This window comes from Podarcis pityusensis (genome assembly GCF_964106645.2).
Source record: "Podarcis pityusensis genome assembly, chromosome: 1".
NCBI classification, from domain to species: domain Eukaryota; kingdom Metazoa; phylum Chordata; class Lepidosauria; order Squamata; family Lacertidae; genus Podarcis; species Podarcis pityusensis.
The window spans coordinates 33,498,471-33,517,159 of NC_138028.1; the positions used below are offsets into that span (position 1 = coordinate 33,498,471).

Sequence of the window (18,689 nt, forward strand, 5' to 3'; positions counted from 1 at the left end):
CGCCCGGTAGAGGCTACTGCAGATCGCCTCAAGCCAAAGCGAACGCGCCTTAAGGAAGAAGCGCGAGTCCCCGGAGTTAGCAATAACCTTTGCTACCCACAGGGCGCCTCGATGCCACTTAAATAGAAAAGGCGTCTTCTGAGTTTAACGACTCAATGGCAAATTGCAGGATTTCCCTTCTCCACTAAATGTCTTGGGTTCTTGTTCCACGGGTCACGCTTAGCATGGGCAAGTAAAAGTGAACTGGGACTTATAGTTTTTGCTCCATCAGTGAATTACGCGCACACCGACACCGACACCCCAACACACCCACAGCACAGCTTCTCGTCCTCCCACTACCAATACCACCACTCCCCAGGGTCGACCGAGCACGCCACTGATATATTTAACAGGGATTCCGCCCCCCCTTTGCTGAGTGACTCCAAGTGACCAACGGACAAGGCAACTGAGCAGCTGGTGGGTCCTTGCCTCTCCTCCGTCGCCTTCAAGGCAGGGATCACGCTTCTGTTGTGGGTAGAAACGAATAAATAAGAACAACCAAATTCCTCCATAAATCATTCCATAATTTATTTGATTTTAAAAAAAAGAATTGCGTGGTAATTGATGCGGGAGGCGGTTTGTTTGTATGTTGGATTGTCTGTTTTGGGTTTTCAGACGAGGAGGGACGCGTTCGTTTCCACAAAGCAAAGACAGAACCAAGAGAAATTAACACGTAGCCTTGAAACTGTTGGTTTCTGATATAGGTGGGCAGAGAACGCCGGGGGTAGACCGAAGCGGGTTGTTTGGGGTTTAGAGGGTCTCCAGCCGTTGTTGGACCACAACTCCCATCATCCCTAGCTAGCAGGACCAGTGATCAGGGATGATGGGAGTTATAGTCCAACTGGGTTGGCGACCCAAGTTTGGGAAACACTGCGTTAGAAACTCCCCACACGTGGAGTGTGATCCTCAGTTGTCACAAGCACATACGTGGGTGGGGAGGAAAGAAATGCAAAAGGTTGGAGTTAAAAACCAAAGGGATGCAATTCAACGAGAACTTAGAAGCATGCTTACATACACTCTGAATTATCACAGGCTACTTTGGTATCCTATTGCCATTTACTCGCCCCGCCCCTTTTACACCCACGCACTTGAGAACTGAGGATCGCATGTACAGTATACAAAAGCCAATGCAGTGTAATGGTTAGAGTGTCAGACGAGGACCTGAGAGACCACGGTTCAGATGTCCACTCAGACGTGAAGCTAATTGGGTGACCTTAAGCTAGTCACCGTCCCTCAACCTAACCTACCTCACAGGGCTGTTGTGAGGATAAACAGGTGGAGGAGAACCATGTATGTCGCCTTAGACTCCTTGGAGGAAAGCTGAGATGGAAATGTAGCAGATAAATTTTAAGTAGGGAATTGTGTTCGTCTTTGAGGTGTCACAAGACTCCTTGTTTTTTGTTGAAACAATCTAAAATAACTACCTCTCTGGAAACGGCTACATTATCCCAGGAAACCTGATCACAACCCTCTAAATTAGGCCAGTAGAATAATTTTCGTATTAGGAAGGCGGGTTTCCTGGAGAGATCGTAGCTGCAGAAATATTTAGACCTTCCTTGCTAAGACGTCAGTCCTGTCAAGCTGCCATGGCTCCCAGTCCATGAACTCAGGGATTGATCGTCTTAAACAAAGAGTGTGCTGTAGATTCACTACAGGACAATCTCCAAGTTGGGAGAAGAGGAGGAACCATGACATTTAAATCAGGGTAAAAACTGAGTCACTCCCCCGTCCTACAACTACCTCTTTTAATGGAATCTTCTGAGCACCAACCCCTTAGTCTCATAGTATTTACTAGGCTATCAGGGTGACTAATTTCAAGGTGCTGAGTCTTACAGTCCTGTGGAGCTGCTGGAAAGTGGTCGTAGTCTGCAGATTATCTGGGGCTTTCAGATTTAATTCAGCCTGCCTACACACCCAACACATACTGAATAGATGCCAACACCTACGCAGAAGATAAAGGAAGGAATATTGTATTTTATTACTTTTAAGCCTGTTGTAGATTAATCGAGGAGGTGAGTATAAACTGCGAAATAAACTAGTAGCAGGTTCTTAAAAACCACGCACTGTTGTCTGCGGAACGCTCGCCCACAGTAAGCTGGAACAGACACTTCCAGGGGTGGGGAACCTGTGGTTCTCCAAATGTTACTGGACTACAGCGTCATTATCCCTGACCATTGGTCATGCTGGTTAGGGACGATGGGTGCTGGAGTCCAGCAGTATCCGGAGGATCACAGGTTCTCCACAGAATGGTCTGTCTGGAATATGCATCCAGTTATCGTCGGTAGTCTAGCTGTGTTCCAAACGCGCTGGAGCCATTTAGGGGGAAAGGCCGTCGGCAACTTAGGCAGGAGCCTTGCTACTCTGCTGTCTGAAATAGGCATCGGGCAGAAGTAGCAGAAAGACCTCCTCTTCTCCAGTTTGTTTCCATGTAATCCGACATCCGAATGATAAACTTATACACTGAAGAAGAAATCGGTGCTTTACATATTGTAAAGCGCGCGGAAGTTTGCAGGAAGAGGGAAAAGGAACTGAAGATAACAGGATCCAGTCCAAACCCGCCGCTTTAAAAGAGGACCATTGGGATCTTCTGTGTTTGAGACAAAGATCTGGTATATCTGAGGCGAAATGAGACTGGAAAGGGTCAGTAAATCTTGGGATCTGGCGGCACAAGCGCCAGACACCCCTTTGCAGCTCCTTCTTAAGCCTGCCTCTCTGTAGAATGCCAGGTAGGAAAGAATGCCAGGAATGGACCATTGAGGAAGGGTAGGGTAGCTATAGATCTATCTGGAGCAGGAAAGGGACAGAGAGAAGCTGAGGGGCTGGTGAGCAGGCAAAGCAGTTGGAAACCAAAGAAGTGGGGGACTAGTTGTAAAGAACTGCGCCCCATTGTTCCTTCGATCAATTTGTGCCCAGAGCTCAGTCAAGAAACTTACTTTGAAAGAGTCCCTACTCTGAGTGATATGAAATGTTGCCAAAGTGACTGGCCAAGTGCAGAGTGCTTTGACCACTTCGCCAGTGAGTTGCTCCATACTTCCCGGATAAAGTTCCACGGGATGGGGTGGAGACGCAAGGTGAAGCCTTGGTGGGTCTGGAAGAAAGGGTAGATGGAAGGAACAAGAGAAGGGCCTCCGAGCCTGAAGGACTTGAGCTCGTAGTCCTTTGAAAGCCCTGCCTGCTGGGCACTTGCCCGCGAGTCGTCCAGAGGCAACGCTAGTCACCTATTTCCGAAGGAGAAGGCGATGCCAGGAAGGCAACTGGAGCACGAGGACCGCACGGTGCCTCAGTGTCATGGTCTCCTTCACTAGTCACTGTGTCACGGTCTCCTTCACACATATGGCGCCCCATAACTTATTGACTGCGACTGACGCCCCGATGTTACTGCTTCATCACTAGAGCTCAGGTGGCAGGTCATCAGACCTGAAACAATGGCTGTCAGTGGAGCTAGTGTGGGGTCACACATTGCGCTCCCCAGCAAGTGCACAGCTACAGTTAATGAACTGCAGCGCGGAAGAGTCGCTCACCTTGTATTCGTTTGAGCTTTGCATAGAGACCTAACAGACCTCTCTAACTCTTGCATGCCATGCCCCAGTGAATTATTTCCTCTCTAGTCCTGCATATGTACGTATGTGCCCCACGCATCTGGTGAAGTGGGCTTTAATCCACAGATACGGATAATATATATCTATATTAGCCCTTTCGGTTCCATATTCGGTTCCATTCTCTTTTTTGCAGCAGCATGAAGAGGCTGTATTCCTCTCCGGTATCACGTACAGAGAAATCACGTGGATGTGCAATGAATGTGTGAATCAGCCCCTAAACGAAACAGGAACCCAGTACTAAAATCTGACCAGCGAGACTTTGCTATCTTTAGAACTACAGCCCATAAACCCAATTAGACCCATTCCCAAGGAAAGTATTCACAACCACTTTTTGACTGTTCACCCCGGGGAAGCAGCCACTGACTTCAATGCCATATAGTGTATTTATTGCATTTATATCTCACATTTTTCTCCGAGCTCAAAGTTGTGTATATGGTTCTTCTACTCCTCATTTGATCCCTACACAACCCTATGAGGTTGGTTAGGCTCAGGGACAGTGACTGGTCCATGGACATCCCGTGAATTTCACCGTCGAGGGGGGAGATTTGAACCCAGGTTTCCCAGGGCCTAGTCTGGCATTCTAACCACTACACAGTGCTGGCTCTGTTAAGTAGCTGGTGGTATTCTGCAGGAAAAGGCTGTTTCCCAGTGGTCCTGTTGGGTTTTTCTTGCTTTGTTTTGGTGGCTGACTTTTGCTCACGGAGACAGTGCTTGCTGGAAGCGCATGTTTCCTGAGAGACCCTGGAAAATTATTATTATTATTATTATTATTATTATTATTATTATTATTTATTAAATTTGTAAAGGTAAAGGGACCCCTGACCATTAGGTCCAGTCGTGGCCGACTCTGGGGTTGCGGCGCTCATCTCGCTTTACTGGCCAAGGGAGCCAGTACAGCTTCCGGGTCATGTGGCCAGCATGACTAAGCCGCTTCTGGTGAACCAGAGCAGCGCACGGAAACGCCGTTTACCTTCCCGCCAGAGCGGTACCTGTTTATCTACTTACACTTTGACGTGCTTTTGAACTGCTAGGTTGGCAGGAGCAGGGACTGCGCAACGGGAGCTCACCCCTTCCCGGGGATTCGAACTGCCGACCTTCTGATCGGTAAGTCCTAGGCTCTGTGGTTTAACCCACAGCGCCACCGCGTCCCAATTTGTACACCGCCCTAAACCCACAGATCTCAGGGCGGTTCACAACATAAAAACACAAAATACACAGCAAAAATAAAAACAAGGACAACCCAACTATCCCCCGCATGCAGTCAGATCATGGGCTCATCTAGCTCATCTGGAGGTGACAGGAGACTGTCCCAGCCGAATGTGGAGATGCTGGGGATGGGACCTGGGACCTGGGACCTGGGACCTGGAATGCAACTCATGTGCCCCATCACTGAACGACGGCTCTTCCTCAATCTTTCTGGGCAGGTCCCTAGCCCGAGAGAGCTCTTGGCCAACCTTCTGCGGCGCGGCAGCAAGCAGCATCTCAGCCTCTTCTCTGCTTCCTTCGATTGTTTTCTATTTGGTGCCTCTGGAATTTAGTCATATCTGAGACTGACAGACAAGGAAAGGCGGTGTTTTGTTTGTGTGCGCGTGCGCACTGACGATTTCACTATCTCGCCGGGGAGAGTTTTAGCTGTTAACTTTCCGAAAAGGTCCTACTTTAAACTCCAGGCGAAAACATTTCTCTTCTTCCAGGCCTTTGTCTAATTAAACCATCTATGATCTTTTAAATTCCTGTGGGGGGTACTGTTTTTGTTTGTTATTATGGTATGCATTTTTGTGTTTTTTACATTGTAAAGCGCTCTGTGATCCTCGGGTGGAGGGCGGTATAGAAATTTAATAAATAATAATAATGAAATAATAAAGTGACTTATTTTGAACGCAACTGTGGGGGAGGGTTGTATTGACCATAAAGCATCCTGCTTCGCCGGATGGAGCGTTCACCACCCCCAAGAGCTTCAAGGCGGACTTACTTGTGCCTTCATTCTTACGGAGTAGCCTCCCCGCCATCTTTTTCCTTTCTTCTTTTTAAAGCCTTCTTCTGGCATCCAACAGGTGCATTGAGACTGAAGCTTCTGCGGACTGCAGCCCACTTCGTAAAATGCAGGAACTGCCATTGGTATAGCACTGTGGGTGTACGAAGATGGACGCCAAAATTAATATATCTGCTTTATTATAAATAATTTTTTTCGCAATTAACTACATCCTTCCGGAATCCAGAACAAGCTTGTCTACAATGCATTTTTATGCTTTAAAAACTCTCCCTCTCCCTCTTCTTTTCTCTTCATTTTCTGGCTTTGGTATTGCCTGATTCTTTAGCCATGAAACGAGCTACTGCAGGCGGCAGCAGCCTATTTCATTGGATGGGTGAAGCAGTGGTATGGGTACAGAGACGCTCTGAGCTGAAGTTCGCATAAACAGGTGAGGTGATACACCTGTTCCTGGGCTGTGTTACTTCAGCCCAGACTGAGAACTAGCAAGGGAGAGCTACCGAAGCATGCTGCTTTCTGGAGCGTTAACTATGTATTAATTAGATGTATGAGAACACAATAAGAAGAGCCTGCTGAATGTGTCTTTCATTACCTTCAGAAAGCTCAGACCATCCTTTTGGTTTCAACATAATATGCAGCTCCTGGTTACTTAGGTTGCTTATATCCAAAGACGAACAATCCAAACAGAACAGCCTACTGGCCCACGATGACAGTCCTGATGAATTTATACAAGATGCCATAGAAGCAGGACGCAGGTGCGTTTGAAAGTTCTTGCCACAGTAACCTTAATGACATTACAATCTTTAAAAGTTTACTTAGAAGGAAGAGGTCCCATCAGGATAGCTGTGCACCACCTCCAGTATCCAAGGTGAGGTGCCTCAGAGTGTTAGCTGCTGGGGAACAGCTGCTATTGCGCTCACGCCCTTCCTTGTGAGCTTCTCATAGGCATTGATCTGGGTACCGTGAGAACACGATGCTGGACAAGATAGACCTTGGATATGAGTCATCAGGGTTCTTCTTCCTATAGTCTTCCGTTCAATGCGGACATATTTTCCACGAAGGCGTTCTGAAGTGAAATGTTATGGCGCTGCAGCCTTGATTCCGACTTTAATTCTCTCAAGTGCAGCCCATTTCTTTATTGGGACTGTCCCAAATTCCAGAAGTGGGGAGTTCAGTTCTATCTGAAAAGTTTACTCATGGAGGACAAACTCAGAATCTCTACTTGAGCACAAGGGTATCAGGTATGTGGATTTCACAACCGGACCAGCAGCAGATTTAGGGCAAAACTGGGCCGGGCAAAAACCCAGCAGCCCACTCAAAAGAATAAGTGAACAAGCAGGAAGACCCTCGCTCCCCAAACCCACAATCCGTTTACCACATTTTGAAGCAAGTGAAGTTGTACCCATAAAAATAGCAGGTGGCGATAATACCATTAAGTGAAGTAATTGCCGTTAACTTAACCATCGAGATAATAAAACAACACCATTAAAGAGCAGAGTCTAAATTTGCCAAACTACGCCACTGCACCAGAGAAACGTATGAGAACTAGAGAAACGCTTTCTCCACTTCCGGTTCCAGGTACCTCGAATGAGGCAAATCATATCGAAACCTGAATGTAACAGGGGGAAGACCAAGACCCCTATAAACATATGTGGAAGCAATCACATGGATTTTCAGTGGAAGAGACTATCAGTTGAGGTCAAACAAAGCCCGCTTCTTCCGAAATCAATGCTAAGCCACAGATCTTTTGGGAAAGTGAGGGTGGCACTCATTCCACAATAATCCAGCTCAGTCCATTGTGGCTACTCCCGCCAGCGGTCATTAAGACTGCAGCCTCAATAGAATCCTCAGGTTGCAATTTGGTCAGGACTCTTCCACTTAAACCCGCTTCCCCAGCCCCCTTATTTGAAAGAGTGGTTCCAAAAAGAGCTCAGACTCGGAATTCGTTCTCGCTCAGGGAACTGTCAGGGCAGAACTTCCGGCCAGAAGCCTAGGGCCCCATTCAGCAGACTGAACAGCAGGGTCCCTGAAGGCAGTATTGGGTCATTTTGGAATAACGTCTGGAAACACACAGAGTTCAGCATTAAAAGATGGAGGCAGGCTTCAGATTGTCCAGAGTCTAGGAATCATCTAACTGAGACTGACATCCACCCTTCGGGGGGAAGCCTGAAAGGGGGGAAGCCTGAAAGGATGGGTGAAGTCCAACCTCCGTGTGTTTAAATGTGGTGGCTGCTCCTCAGCCGAAGTCCAACAATGTTGCCTTGCTTTGTGAAGAAACCTGTTGGAAAGGCGGAGGGGGCGCGCGCGGGGGGGGGCGCTTCCTGAAATCCAGCCTCTGCACAATCGGGGAGAATTGATAAAGTGTTCCTGAACCCTCCCAGCTGAAAGGAAATAAATGTCTTGGGAAGACGTTAGGCGAGACCACTCTGGTTTAAGGGCGTTATTCATTAAGTGCCTAAGCGGGTGCTTAATTTAAGCAAGAGCGTCTCTAGCATTCACAGCGAAGAACGCCATCTTAAGCACACTCACTTTGGAAGGAAAGTTTCCTAAGGAGGGGTTGACCTCTAGCCAAGAAATCATCTGTCGGGCGTCTGAATTAAGCGCCTCATTGAGGCCTGCTGAACAGCAGGACCTTGGTCCTGTTTCTATTTCGGGTGCGGCCGGGAAAAAATTAAAGCCAACTTACTGCGTTGCGACTTCTAAGAGATACCTTGTTTTATTAAAGATTTTCTCTCCTTATTTATCTTCCTTCCTTCCTAGCTCAGAGAAACGCCTCCATTCCTCCCAAAAATACCACTTTTAAATCCACTCCTCCTGGTCATTGTGGCTACTCCCTTCAGGGGTCCTTCACGCGGCAGCCCCCAAACGGCCTTGTCAGTAGAATCCACAATTTACAATTTAGTCGGAGCTTGCCCATTTAAAGCAGCCCCTCTCCGCCCCCGCTTTTAATGGCCAGTTTTCTCCATTCACTTGGAAAGCGCTTGGCAGCTACACTGAAGGGCGGCAAGGGGAGTCGTGGGGGTGGGGGTGGGAGGTGGGAGGTGAGCTCTCTCCGGAGAGCCCCGGTGAGCTCCTTTCGAGAAACGACTCCTCTGAGTCCCCGCCATCTGGTGTGGAGGAGCCTGGAAGACGCTGCAGGTTCGGGGGGCACCGTCCGCGTTGAGGTTGGCACCGTTTGAGTAAGAAAGTCCTCCCCTCTTCTCCTCCCCACCCGCCCCCTTCCACCCAACGTGGAGAGTTATCAGTCGGATTCTGTGGGGTCAAACTATTGAAGCCGTCGGACAGTAAATCAAAAGCATTTCGTAGACACCCGGAGGTGAGGGGGTTGGTTTTGGGAGACAGTGACTCGTCTGAAGGGCATGAGCCGAGGGGGAAATCCTTTAAGCAGGCCAAATGCATTGCATTTCTCTCCTCCTTTTCTCTTTACTTTTTCATTCCGTTTCTTCTTTTTATTGCCTGATTGGTGTTAATTCAGCCAGGTGAAAGGATACGGTGTGATTAGGCTAGTAGCAGTGAGCACCGAGAAGGAAGGCGTCGGTGGTTTCTGCAAAGGCAGGCTCCCTCCAAATTTAGCTGGAAAGGGAGATTTCCAAAGGAAACTTTCCTCGCCAGTTCGAGGAGGAGAGCTTAAATCGGATTGATTAGCTGTGGGAAAGCAGATAGACGATCCGGAGGAGCGTGAAAGGGCTTGCCTGCGACAGCGCCTGGTACTTCGGGAAGTAAACCCGATTCACTTTAGCGGAACTTAATTCGGTTTTAAGGGGCAGGCTGTAAAGACACGCCGGGCTTTCCAAATGCTAATGAGGGCTAAAATTAAGACGGAGCCGCTCTCCGCTCAATCCCCATAGGTCAAATAAATTTTACCAGGGCTACTCTGGAGTAAAGGTTAGTGGCACCCGTTTACTCCAGAGTAGTCCAATCCGAGTCCACGGAATTGCTAAGGAGTCGGTCGACCTTATTTTGGACATTGTAACGAATCGATCTGCGGAAATGATCGATGGTGCAAAATCAAAGTTCCCTGATGCTGGAGGTCAGTTTTGTTTTAAATCAAGGGAAACTACTCCAATACCAAGTAAAGCTGCTCAGGAACCGAGTGGAAATATAACCGGGGCCCCGTACATCGGCCTGGGTTCAAACGCCTCGGCTCAACTGGTTTGGGGCTCAGGGTGTATCATTGAAAATCTTCCCTCAGGGGGCGATCCACCTCCTGTTCAGTTCCATTGCAAAATTCCCATTTAATTCTATGACAAAATTCCCGCATGACACTCACGTGAAGATAGAATGATCAAACCATCCCTATCTGGAATAGCCAAACCACCCTATCTGGAATAGCCACTTCCCACCATGGAAAGGTATTCCCTCTTCCTCATCAAGAAAATGGTCACATAAAAAAACACAAAAAAACTTAATAAGGCACGCCTAAAGGGGAGCACATACGAAATATCCACCTTTCCACCCCAAGAAGCACTCCCAAGAAAATACTGGAGTCGAGCGGGCGTGGACTTTAGAAGATGATGAAATCCATACTCTTTACAAGAAATAAACGAGAAAACAAATAATATCAGTGCATGCTGATTGTATATATCACAAAACAACAGAGGCATCTTCCCCTGCTCAAGAAGGAACTACCTTGCAGTACACGTTGGCAGATTCGTTTAATTGTAAGGAAGCCTTCGAGATCCATATTTTCTAGTAATGTGTATTTGTGCGTGAGTATATAGTATGTGCGTGTGCGTATCCTCTGTCTCTAATGCACCCTAAAATGTTTACCGAACAATCCTAATGGTTTGAGCTGTTGCTAGACATTTTTAAATATATATAAAATGGTAAACAATTTGGATGAGTAGAGTGAACTGAGTTCAGTTGCTTAAAACGATCAAGTTATTGAGTATATAAAAGTAGGAAAAGGAGGGAGGGAGGAATCTAAAAGCCGTTATCCCAATAAGTATGCCAGTCCTGTATCTATATAACGTATTTATTAAAAAGTTGAGATGATATATTTTCAAGAAATCAAAACAGTCGTTAGTACAACCAAATATTATAAAGTCTTTGTACTACAGCTTGAATTTATGAATTTATATATTGAAATTCACTCCTCGGTATTTTAGCATACAGTTTTATGACCTTATAACTAGTTTTGGTGTTACTATGTGTTTTGCATTCTCATTATAATTATTAGCCGAACAGTCATGAAATCACCAATCACTTCTAAAAAATACATTTGGGAAGGGAAAAATAACTTTCGATTCCCCAGTAACTAAATTATTTTAATCACTTCGGTGAATAGATTTCCCCAAAGAAAGAAACGGCGCATTAACTCAGAGGCGAGCAGAACGGCCCCCTTTCCCCATCCCAGCATTTGCGTCAAAACAGGGCTCAGAAGTGCCCAGATTTCTAAGTTTTAAAGTTTCCCCTTTTCCTCACGAATCCAGAAACTCCTCGACACCCAAAAACAGATACTCTCTCCGATGCGAAGAAAACTTATTGGGAACGAAGTTCCCTTTGGTTTCCTTCCAGGAAATCTATTTAGGGCGGTGCGTTATTTGTACGCGGTTCACACACGTGAAAGTTGTTTCCACCGTAAGCGCCGCGTCAGATCCTAGCCTAAAGCATCCCTGCCCTATACGCCTCAGCTTGGGGTGTGGGTCCGTCCCATCCATTTCCACGGCATCGACTTCCGAGCGCGCTTGGGACTGCAGCGTTAAGGCGGCGGCTATCTGTAACTTGGCGCCGGAGAAGTCGAGGGGGAAACGGAGGGGCTGGTTGGGGGGGGGGGAGTTGCTGCAATTATATTGGCGTGGAGAAGCTCACCTCTTGCCGAGCGGCAAAGTATAATCACCGCGCAGGCTTCGACTTGAAGGCTGGGAAGTCTCCTCTGTGGGCACCTACTTTTCTCCTAAGCGCTTTCTTGCCTCCTCAACGAGAGGCTCCCAATTGAAGGGAAATGATCCTTAGGCACTAATATCGAGCCAGTGACAAAGCGACCGGCCATTTACGCCGCCACTTTAGACAAAGATATTTAGTTATCCCCGGGTAGCTGCAAGTGCACTTTCGCCTTTATTTATTTATTTGTTTTAAAAGCACAACCCCAGCCGAGAGACGCCAACATATTTACCAGGGGCAATTACTTAACTGTTAGGACCTAACTGTTATTTGAGACTCTCTTATTATTATTATTATTATTATTTTTAAAAACAAAAAACAAAAACCCTACCAGGTTAATTGCCCCCCTCCCTTGCCTTGCTATTTCCTTCAGCTTGAAAGAATCGCTTTATTAAATTAGGTGCCAACGCTCTAGGCCTGGGTGAGGAAGGGGCTGAGTTTCCCCTCCCCACTTTGCGTTATTTTCCTTTTCTTCTTTGCCCGCCCACCGCCTTTCGCCTTCCCTTCTAACGATGGGATTCTTCCCTCCTTCCCTGCGGAACTTGCGCGTGTTAAATATCGCTTGGAGCAAGGGCGCGCGCCCCTGGATCCACGAGCCGCCTAAGCAGACCTCTTTGGAACGGAGCCATTATGAAGAGGCAGATCTGACACACCCACGCATGCCCATTAAAATCAACCGGGGAAATCCTCCACCCGCTTGAGCAGGGCGTGGGATCGTGCCCCTCGAGGTTCCCTTCCCCCTCCCCCCCCAGCAGCGCGCCTTAACCGGCTTGTGGATCGTGGTGGAGCCGCCTTCAAGCCTCCGTCCCCCAGGCAGCTCTCGATTTCTCTTGACACCGAGGTGGCCGCAATTAGGCTGAGCGGAATATTAGGAAATGAAAGACACAATTCTCCACTGGCAGGGTGATGACCTAACAGGTCTTTTCCATCCCTGGCGCCTCTGATTCATAAATAACCCGAGAAGCTGCTTTTAAGCTTTAGACGTGGCCCGGAGGAGTGCGTGACACGGTTCCTATTGGAAAATAACAAACGGGCTCTTAGCTTTAATGTGTTTTCCAGCAGCCCATCATCCTTATACAATTGCTTTACACACATTTCTATCCCCCCACCCACCCCGCGCAACATCCCCCACCCCCACCCCCCCACCCCAAAGTTCCAGCTTCCATCTGCCTGCGGAGTAACGAGCTAGACAAAACGATCAGATGATTGCATGTACGGAGAACATATATTTGGCGAGGCGCGGGCGGCGCGGGCGGGGAGGGGATGCGCTCGGAGCCTCGGACAGATAAGCTTCCTATAGGCTCTATAGCTTATGCCTCCTAAGCAGCGCTGATAAGGCACAAGTAGTTTGCTCTAGACAACCCTCCGCGCCTCTCTCGAGGCTCCGTCCAATGTCTGGCCAGAGAGCGGATTCCTGCCAACTTGGCGATGTAGGAACGCTCCATCCCGGTGCTATTTCACACAGAGACTGTTCTTTTCTTCCTCGGGTGCTTACGAAGGGGAGGCGGGGGCGGGTGATGGTGGTGCTTGGTGGTGGCTAAATCCAGTCCTTCAGTCCTGACCTTCCTCGTTCAGACTGAGGTAGGAGGAGGAGGAGGAAGAGGAGGAGGTGTGGGGGGTGGATGGGGGGAGCGTGTGGGGCGGTGGGTGGGTAGTTGGGTGGTAGTGGGTAAAGAGGGCTTAGGATCCGAACGGGCTTCCTTTTTGTGAAACTCGCCCACGGGCGGGGCGGGGGAAGGAATAAAGCTCCCCCCCCCCAGCGCGCCTCTCCCAATCCTCCTTTCTCCATATTGGAACCTCTTTAGAGCCCCATCTCCAGCCTTAGGGTTCGATTCGCACCCCTCCCGAACAATAAATCCATAAACCGATTGATTCGGGGGAGGGGAGAAGACAGGACTTTCCCTTTCAACCGTTGCATTTTTAATTTTTTTAAGGCTTATGATATATACAAATATATATATATATATATATTTAAAATAATAAAAAATAAAGGCTGAGTGGGCAGGTGGTTCGGGTGGGAAAGCCTGAGAAGTAAAGGGGGGGGGGGGACTTAAAAGGTGTTTACCTTGTCATCAGCATGTACGCTAATTATCTCGGGCAAGATGTGGGGTTCTATTGTCTTGTTGCTTTAGTGCCTATGCCCCGCCTCTGGTGGCAGCCTAAAACCTGGCGTCTGGCTAAAACAAACGAAAGGCAGCTCTGAGCCTCCACTCAATCCAATTAAGGCGGACTTGGTCCACTCGGTTACGTGTTCATCCAACAAGATCGGCGTGGAGGCAACACACCAGAATATTTGGCAAAAAAAAAAAAAAAAAAAAGGGAGAGAGAGTGAGTGAGAGAGAGAGAGAGAGTGTGTGAGAGAGAGTTTTGCCTCCCCTTTCCCTTTTTTTCCCTCCTCTCCCCCCAGCCGCCGAATCATGTCGATGAGCCCAAAGCATACGACTCCTTTCTCAGTGTCTGACATCTTGAGCCCCTTGGAGGAAAGCTACAAGAAAGTGGCCATGGAGGGGAGTAACTTGGGCGCTCCTCTGGCAGCTTACAGGCAGTCGCAGGTGGCGCAGCCGGCCATGCAGCAGCACCCCATGGGCCACAACGGGACGGTCACCGCTGCCTACCACATGACAGCCGCCGGGGTCCCTCAGCTCTCGCACACCGCCATGGGGGGCTACTGCAATGGCAACATGGGAGACCTTCCACCTTACCAGGACACCATGAGGAACAGCGCTTCCGCCACCGGCTGGTACGGGGCGAATCCGGACCCCCGCTTCTCCACAAGTAAGTGCTCCGAGCTTTCCCCCCTTCTCCTTCTCTCTCCACCTTTCCCCGTGGCGCGGTCCCAGGCAGACGGGGGAGTGTGGGGCAGCAGTTGGAGCGGGGATGCGCGCGAGGGGGAGCATTTGGCATGAAGCTGGTCTGGATGTTGCTCCCCCCGCCCACTCCCCCAATTTTTGTGTATTAATAATAACAACAACAAAAATTGCGACCGGTTTCTGACCTTGTCCTGGACTCCTGGGCTCTGGTCTGCTCCTGGCTTTGGCTGGAGGGAGTCAGGGGCATCTCTTGCGCCTTATGATTAATCTCAGCGGCTAAGCGCATTCACAAAGAGAGGAGAAGCGTTTTATTGGACAAATGTGGGTGGCTGAGACCAGGAAGGGACTTACGAATAAAGAATAATGCGCGCCCAGAAGAAAAGAAAACGTGTGGGGGAGCGCGCTTGGATATAGGAAATAATAAAATGTTTGGACGCCAAACAAATTGTTCAAATAAAACCCTAAGGCGAGAGTCCGTGAAGACGATGAGGTTCCAGTGGCCCTTTAAAGTGTAAATAAAAATTGAACAGGTGCGAAATGAATTGGATCTGCTTTAGAACTACGAAGGCAGGCTCTGGACTACGTCTAAAGGAATTAATAAACGGAGAGAAATAGATAACCCATAAAGGATGTGAAAAGGGAGGGGAAGTAACGTTTATTATTTTTTGACAGGCTATTATTTATTTTTTTGACAAATTACAAGGCGTAAACAGCGTTGCAAAAGTGGAGTATATGGTTCTTAGATTATCCTTTCTTAATGTATGCAGGAATGTATGTGTGAGGTAGTTAGACAGACAGATAGACAGATACCTATGAAAACGCTGGAGTGTACACCCCCGCAAAATGTCCCTTTTTCTAAATTTGAATTCTCCTCGCTGCCCGTTTCTAGTCACTTCTCCACGAGAATATTTTTTTGTTCTTGTTTTAGGCGGGGGGGGGGGCGGGTTACAGGGTGGAGATCGTACTCTACAAAGCCACCAGATACCTTATCCGTTTCAAATCCGATTTAGAAACGGATTTCTGCCGATTTTTCAGCATCTTGCGCGTTGACATTTTCACCGGTATCGATGTAAACTGGTATTAGTGTTGTGGGGATTTGACCAGATATTATTGTTTAGTATTTATTATTGTTGTTATTATTATTATCATCATGTCTAGGGACATGTCAACCATGGCCTTTTCCCCCCTTTGTGGATCTGGATCCCGATAACCGGATTCGGCCTCCCGGCGCGCGGGCCGAGCCCTCTACCCGCGGGTCTGCCGAAGTCTCTCCTCCTGGGCTTTGCGCTTGGTTCCGCTGATTAACGCTCCTTTCCCCGCTGTTTCTCCCTCCCTCCCTCCCTCCCACAGTCTCCCGCTTCATGGGCCCATCGTCGGGGATGAACATGGGTGGCATGGGCAGCCTGAGCTCTCTGGGCGACGTGAGCAAGAGCATGGCCCCGCTGCAGAGCACGCCCCGTCGGAAGCGCCGCGTGCTCTTCTCGCAGGCGCAGGTGTACGAGCTGGAGAGGCGCTTCAAGCAGCAGAAGTACCTGTCGGCGCCCGAGCGGGAGCACCTGGCCAGCATGATCCACCTGACGCCCACGCAGGTCAAGATCTGGTTCCAGAACCACCGCTACAAGATGAAGCGGCAGGCCAAGGACAAGGCGGCGCAGCAGCAGATGCAGCAGGACGGCGCCTCTTGCCAGCAGCAGCAGCAACAGCAACAGCAGCACTCGCCCCGACGGGTGGCCGTCCCGGTCCTGGTCAAGGACGGCAAGCCCTGTCAGGCGGGCTCCAACACGCCCACGGCAGCGGCGGCGCTCCAGGGCCACCACCAGCAGCAGGCTGCCGCCACCGCCATCACCGTGGCCTCCAACGGCGCCAGCCTGGGACAGCACCAGAGCCACCAAGCCAGCAGCGCCGGCCAGTCGCCAGACTTGGGCCAGCACGCGGGAAGCAGCCCCTCGTCCCTCCAGAGCCAGGTGTCGGCTCTGTCCCACCTGAACTCGTCCAGCTCGGACTATGGGACGGCCATGTCTTGCTCCACCTTGCTATATGGGAGGACCTGGTGAAAGGGGCCGCCCCGACGGGGCCCACCACCTCGTCCTTGTCCGACGGGCTGACCCCTTCCTTTTCTTTTTCACACGCACACACACACGCACACAGAAACACACACAAATACACGCACCCTCCTCCTCCTCCTTTGACTTCCTCCCTTCTTCTCCTTTTTTCTGCTTTTGTTTTGTTTTTTTGTTTTTAAAAAGAAAATATCAGAACTGTGGGGTGGGGTGTTGTGTCCTTGGGACAGACGAGAGGACCAGAAGCAGACTTCTTAAGTTGTGAAATGGCTGCCGTGTTGCTGAAGGCCCCGGAGCGTTTTTCTGGAGGAGTTTGGTGGCCCCTGAGACCCACGATGGACCGTGTGCCCGCAGCGTGAGGTGGATCTCCAGTGGACGCTTGTATGTACAGATAAGAAAAACAAAAAAAACAAAAAAACCTCGGGGCGAAGGGTGGGTGTTTTCTCCCCTCCCTCACCGCCCCAAAAAACTTTAGCGTCCCCCCCTCCTCCCCCACAAACACACACTCTTCAAAAACAATGCACAGACGGAGAACCTTCGCTGGCCTTCAGCCCAGACGGTGGATGGAAACGCGGGTGCTATCACGGCTTAGCTTCCCCTTCCCCCTTATGTTCGATGTGAACCTGTAGCTGTATAATGCTGTCAAAAACGTTGGACTAAACCCATAGTTTTTAGTATCCTGACTATTTTGTTGATTAAAAGGAATATATCAAGCAACGATCTACCAAACAAATCAAAACTTTAAAAAAATAAAATAAAATAAAATAAAATAGGAAAACCCACTTTTTTTAAAAAAAAAAGGATGTCCACAGATCGGTGAAATTATTTGGCGCACGTTTATCTTTCTTTCTCTCTCTCCGCCCCTTGTAACTTATGTAGATATATTTGGCTTTAAATATACTTCCTGAGGAGCTTCTAATAAATTATAAAGATCACTTATCTTTCTTATTGCCCTTTGCTATTTCCCCAACCTTCCTATCACCTCCAAAAAGAAAAAGAAAAAGAAAAAAATGCAATTCGGGAGCCGAATTTGAGCAATGTAAGCTTCCTTCCCAAGGCCCGTAGAATTCAACGGGGAAAGCGGCCCAGGAAGGACGATCGGGTCCACGTTTCGGGGAAACTGATCAGCACATACAGATATAGGATCGATTCGTATGTTATATTCCCGATTAACTAGAGAATACGAGGACAGGGAGTCCTGCCCGAGATAAGTAGCAAGGCACGGAGACAAGGAAATCCAAGTGGCGTCATTCGCAGAGGAAAGACAATATTTGCAGACCCACTAATCGAAATCCCAAAAGGGTGCTTTTAAGACGCTGTTAATGCAGGGAAAGGAAGCTAACGAGGAGCGTACTAACAGGGTTGGGGGGTGGATATCAAGTCTTTGTAAAGAGCGTCCAGATTTATTAACTTGTAAAAACACCATTTCTACAAAGGTTTCCTATGTAATTGTATTTTAAGGAAAGTACAGTCATCTTATTTATAATCAAAATAAAACGATAGTTTATTGTGCACGAGGTGTATCGTGTAAATTGAATTAACCTTGAAGCGCGCGCGCACACACAAAGTGTATTGGGAAGGTCTGAGATATATATGTGTGTGTCTATACGTATATGCATATATATATATATTGCCCTCCCTTTCCGATTTTCAACATTTGTTCGACATATTGGGAGAGGGCACAATATTCAGGCCAGGTAGATTTGTCGATGGCTGTTAACTGAGAATAGTTGTATAACTTTCCCGTTGTTTTAAGCCGGTAGAAGAAGTCACGACGTCACGAGCCAAGAAACAGGCGGCGCTCAGAAAAGGAGCTTCCAGGGAGGGGGCGGGAGAGCAAAACGAAAAGGCTTTACATCCAAGTAAAGCGGCTTTCTGCCGATCGGACATCAGAGAGTTGTAGGCAGGGGAGAAACAAACCAAAACCCAAAGCACCCTGCGAGGCAGAGCCCACGTGAAGCTCTCGGCTGATCAGTCGGTCTACGGGCATCTCTGGATAATGATCAGCAAAAGAGTTTAATCATTCTCTGCTCAGGAGCCCTGGCCGGATACGTAACCCTACCTTGGCTTGATATATCCAATATATTTATATCTGCAAGGGTGAAGGGCGCAGGAACCCAGAGACAGAGAAAAGGGAATGATGGGATGAGAATTGTGCAGGCAGAAAGGGCTTCAACCACCGCGCAAACGAAACGGCTAAACAGCCGAAGCAGAGAATCCACTCCCCTCTAGGGCTGGTGGCGAGGGTAGGGTGGGGCTGGGGGCTGGGATCGAGGCTCGGTTCTTGATATAACGATAGGTGCACCTA

At 48.7% G+C, this 18,689-nt stretch overlaps 1 protein-coding gene and 1 long non-coding RNA gene across 3 annotated transcripts; one reads left to right on the forward strand and one right to left on the reverse strand.

Moving 5' to 3' along the window:
• Positions 1-597: 597 nt before the first annotated feature.
• On the reverse strand, positions 598-13,921 carry LOC308479992. Its single transcript, XR_013987914.1, has 4 exons — positions 13,577-13,921; positions 11,440-12,523; positions 5,611-5,764; positions 598-4,379 (listed from the first exon to the last, which is right to left on the reverse strand). It is a non-coding gene; the product is annotated as an uncharacterized lncRNA (long non-coding RNA).
• Positions 8,759-17,893, forward strand: NKX2-1 (NK2 homeobox 1). Of its 2 annotated transcripts, none has more exons than XM_081011143.1 (3): positions 8,759-8,766; positions 13,919-14,286; positions 15,672-17,893. In XM_081011143.1, the coding sequence occupies exons 2-3, from the start codon at positions 13,929-13,931 to the stop codon at positions 16,373-16,375; spliced, it is 1,062 nt and encodes a 353-aa protein (XP_080867269.1). In that variant the 5' UTR covers positions 8,759-8,766; positions 13,919-13,928; the 3' UTR covers positions 16,376-17,893. The 2 variants fall into 2 exon arrangements, with proteins under 2 accessions (XP_080867269.1, XP_080867268.1); XM_081011142.1 differs by lacking the exon at positions 8,759-8,766 and adding an exon at positions 12,996-13,092.
• The last annotated feature ends 796 nt before the right edge of the window (positions 17,894-18,689 follow it).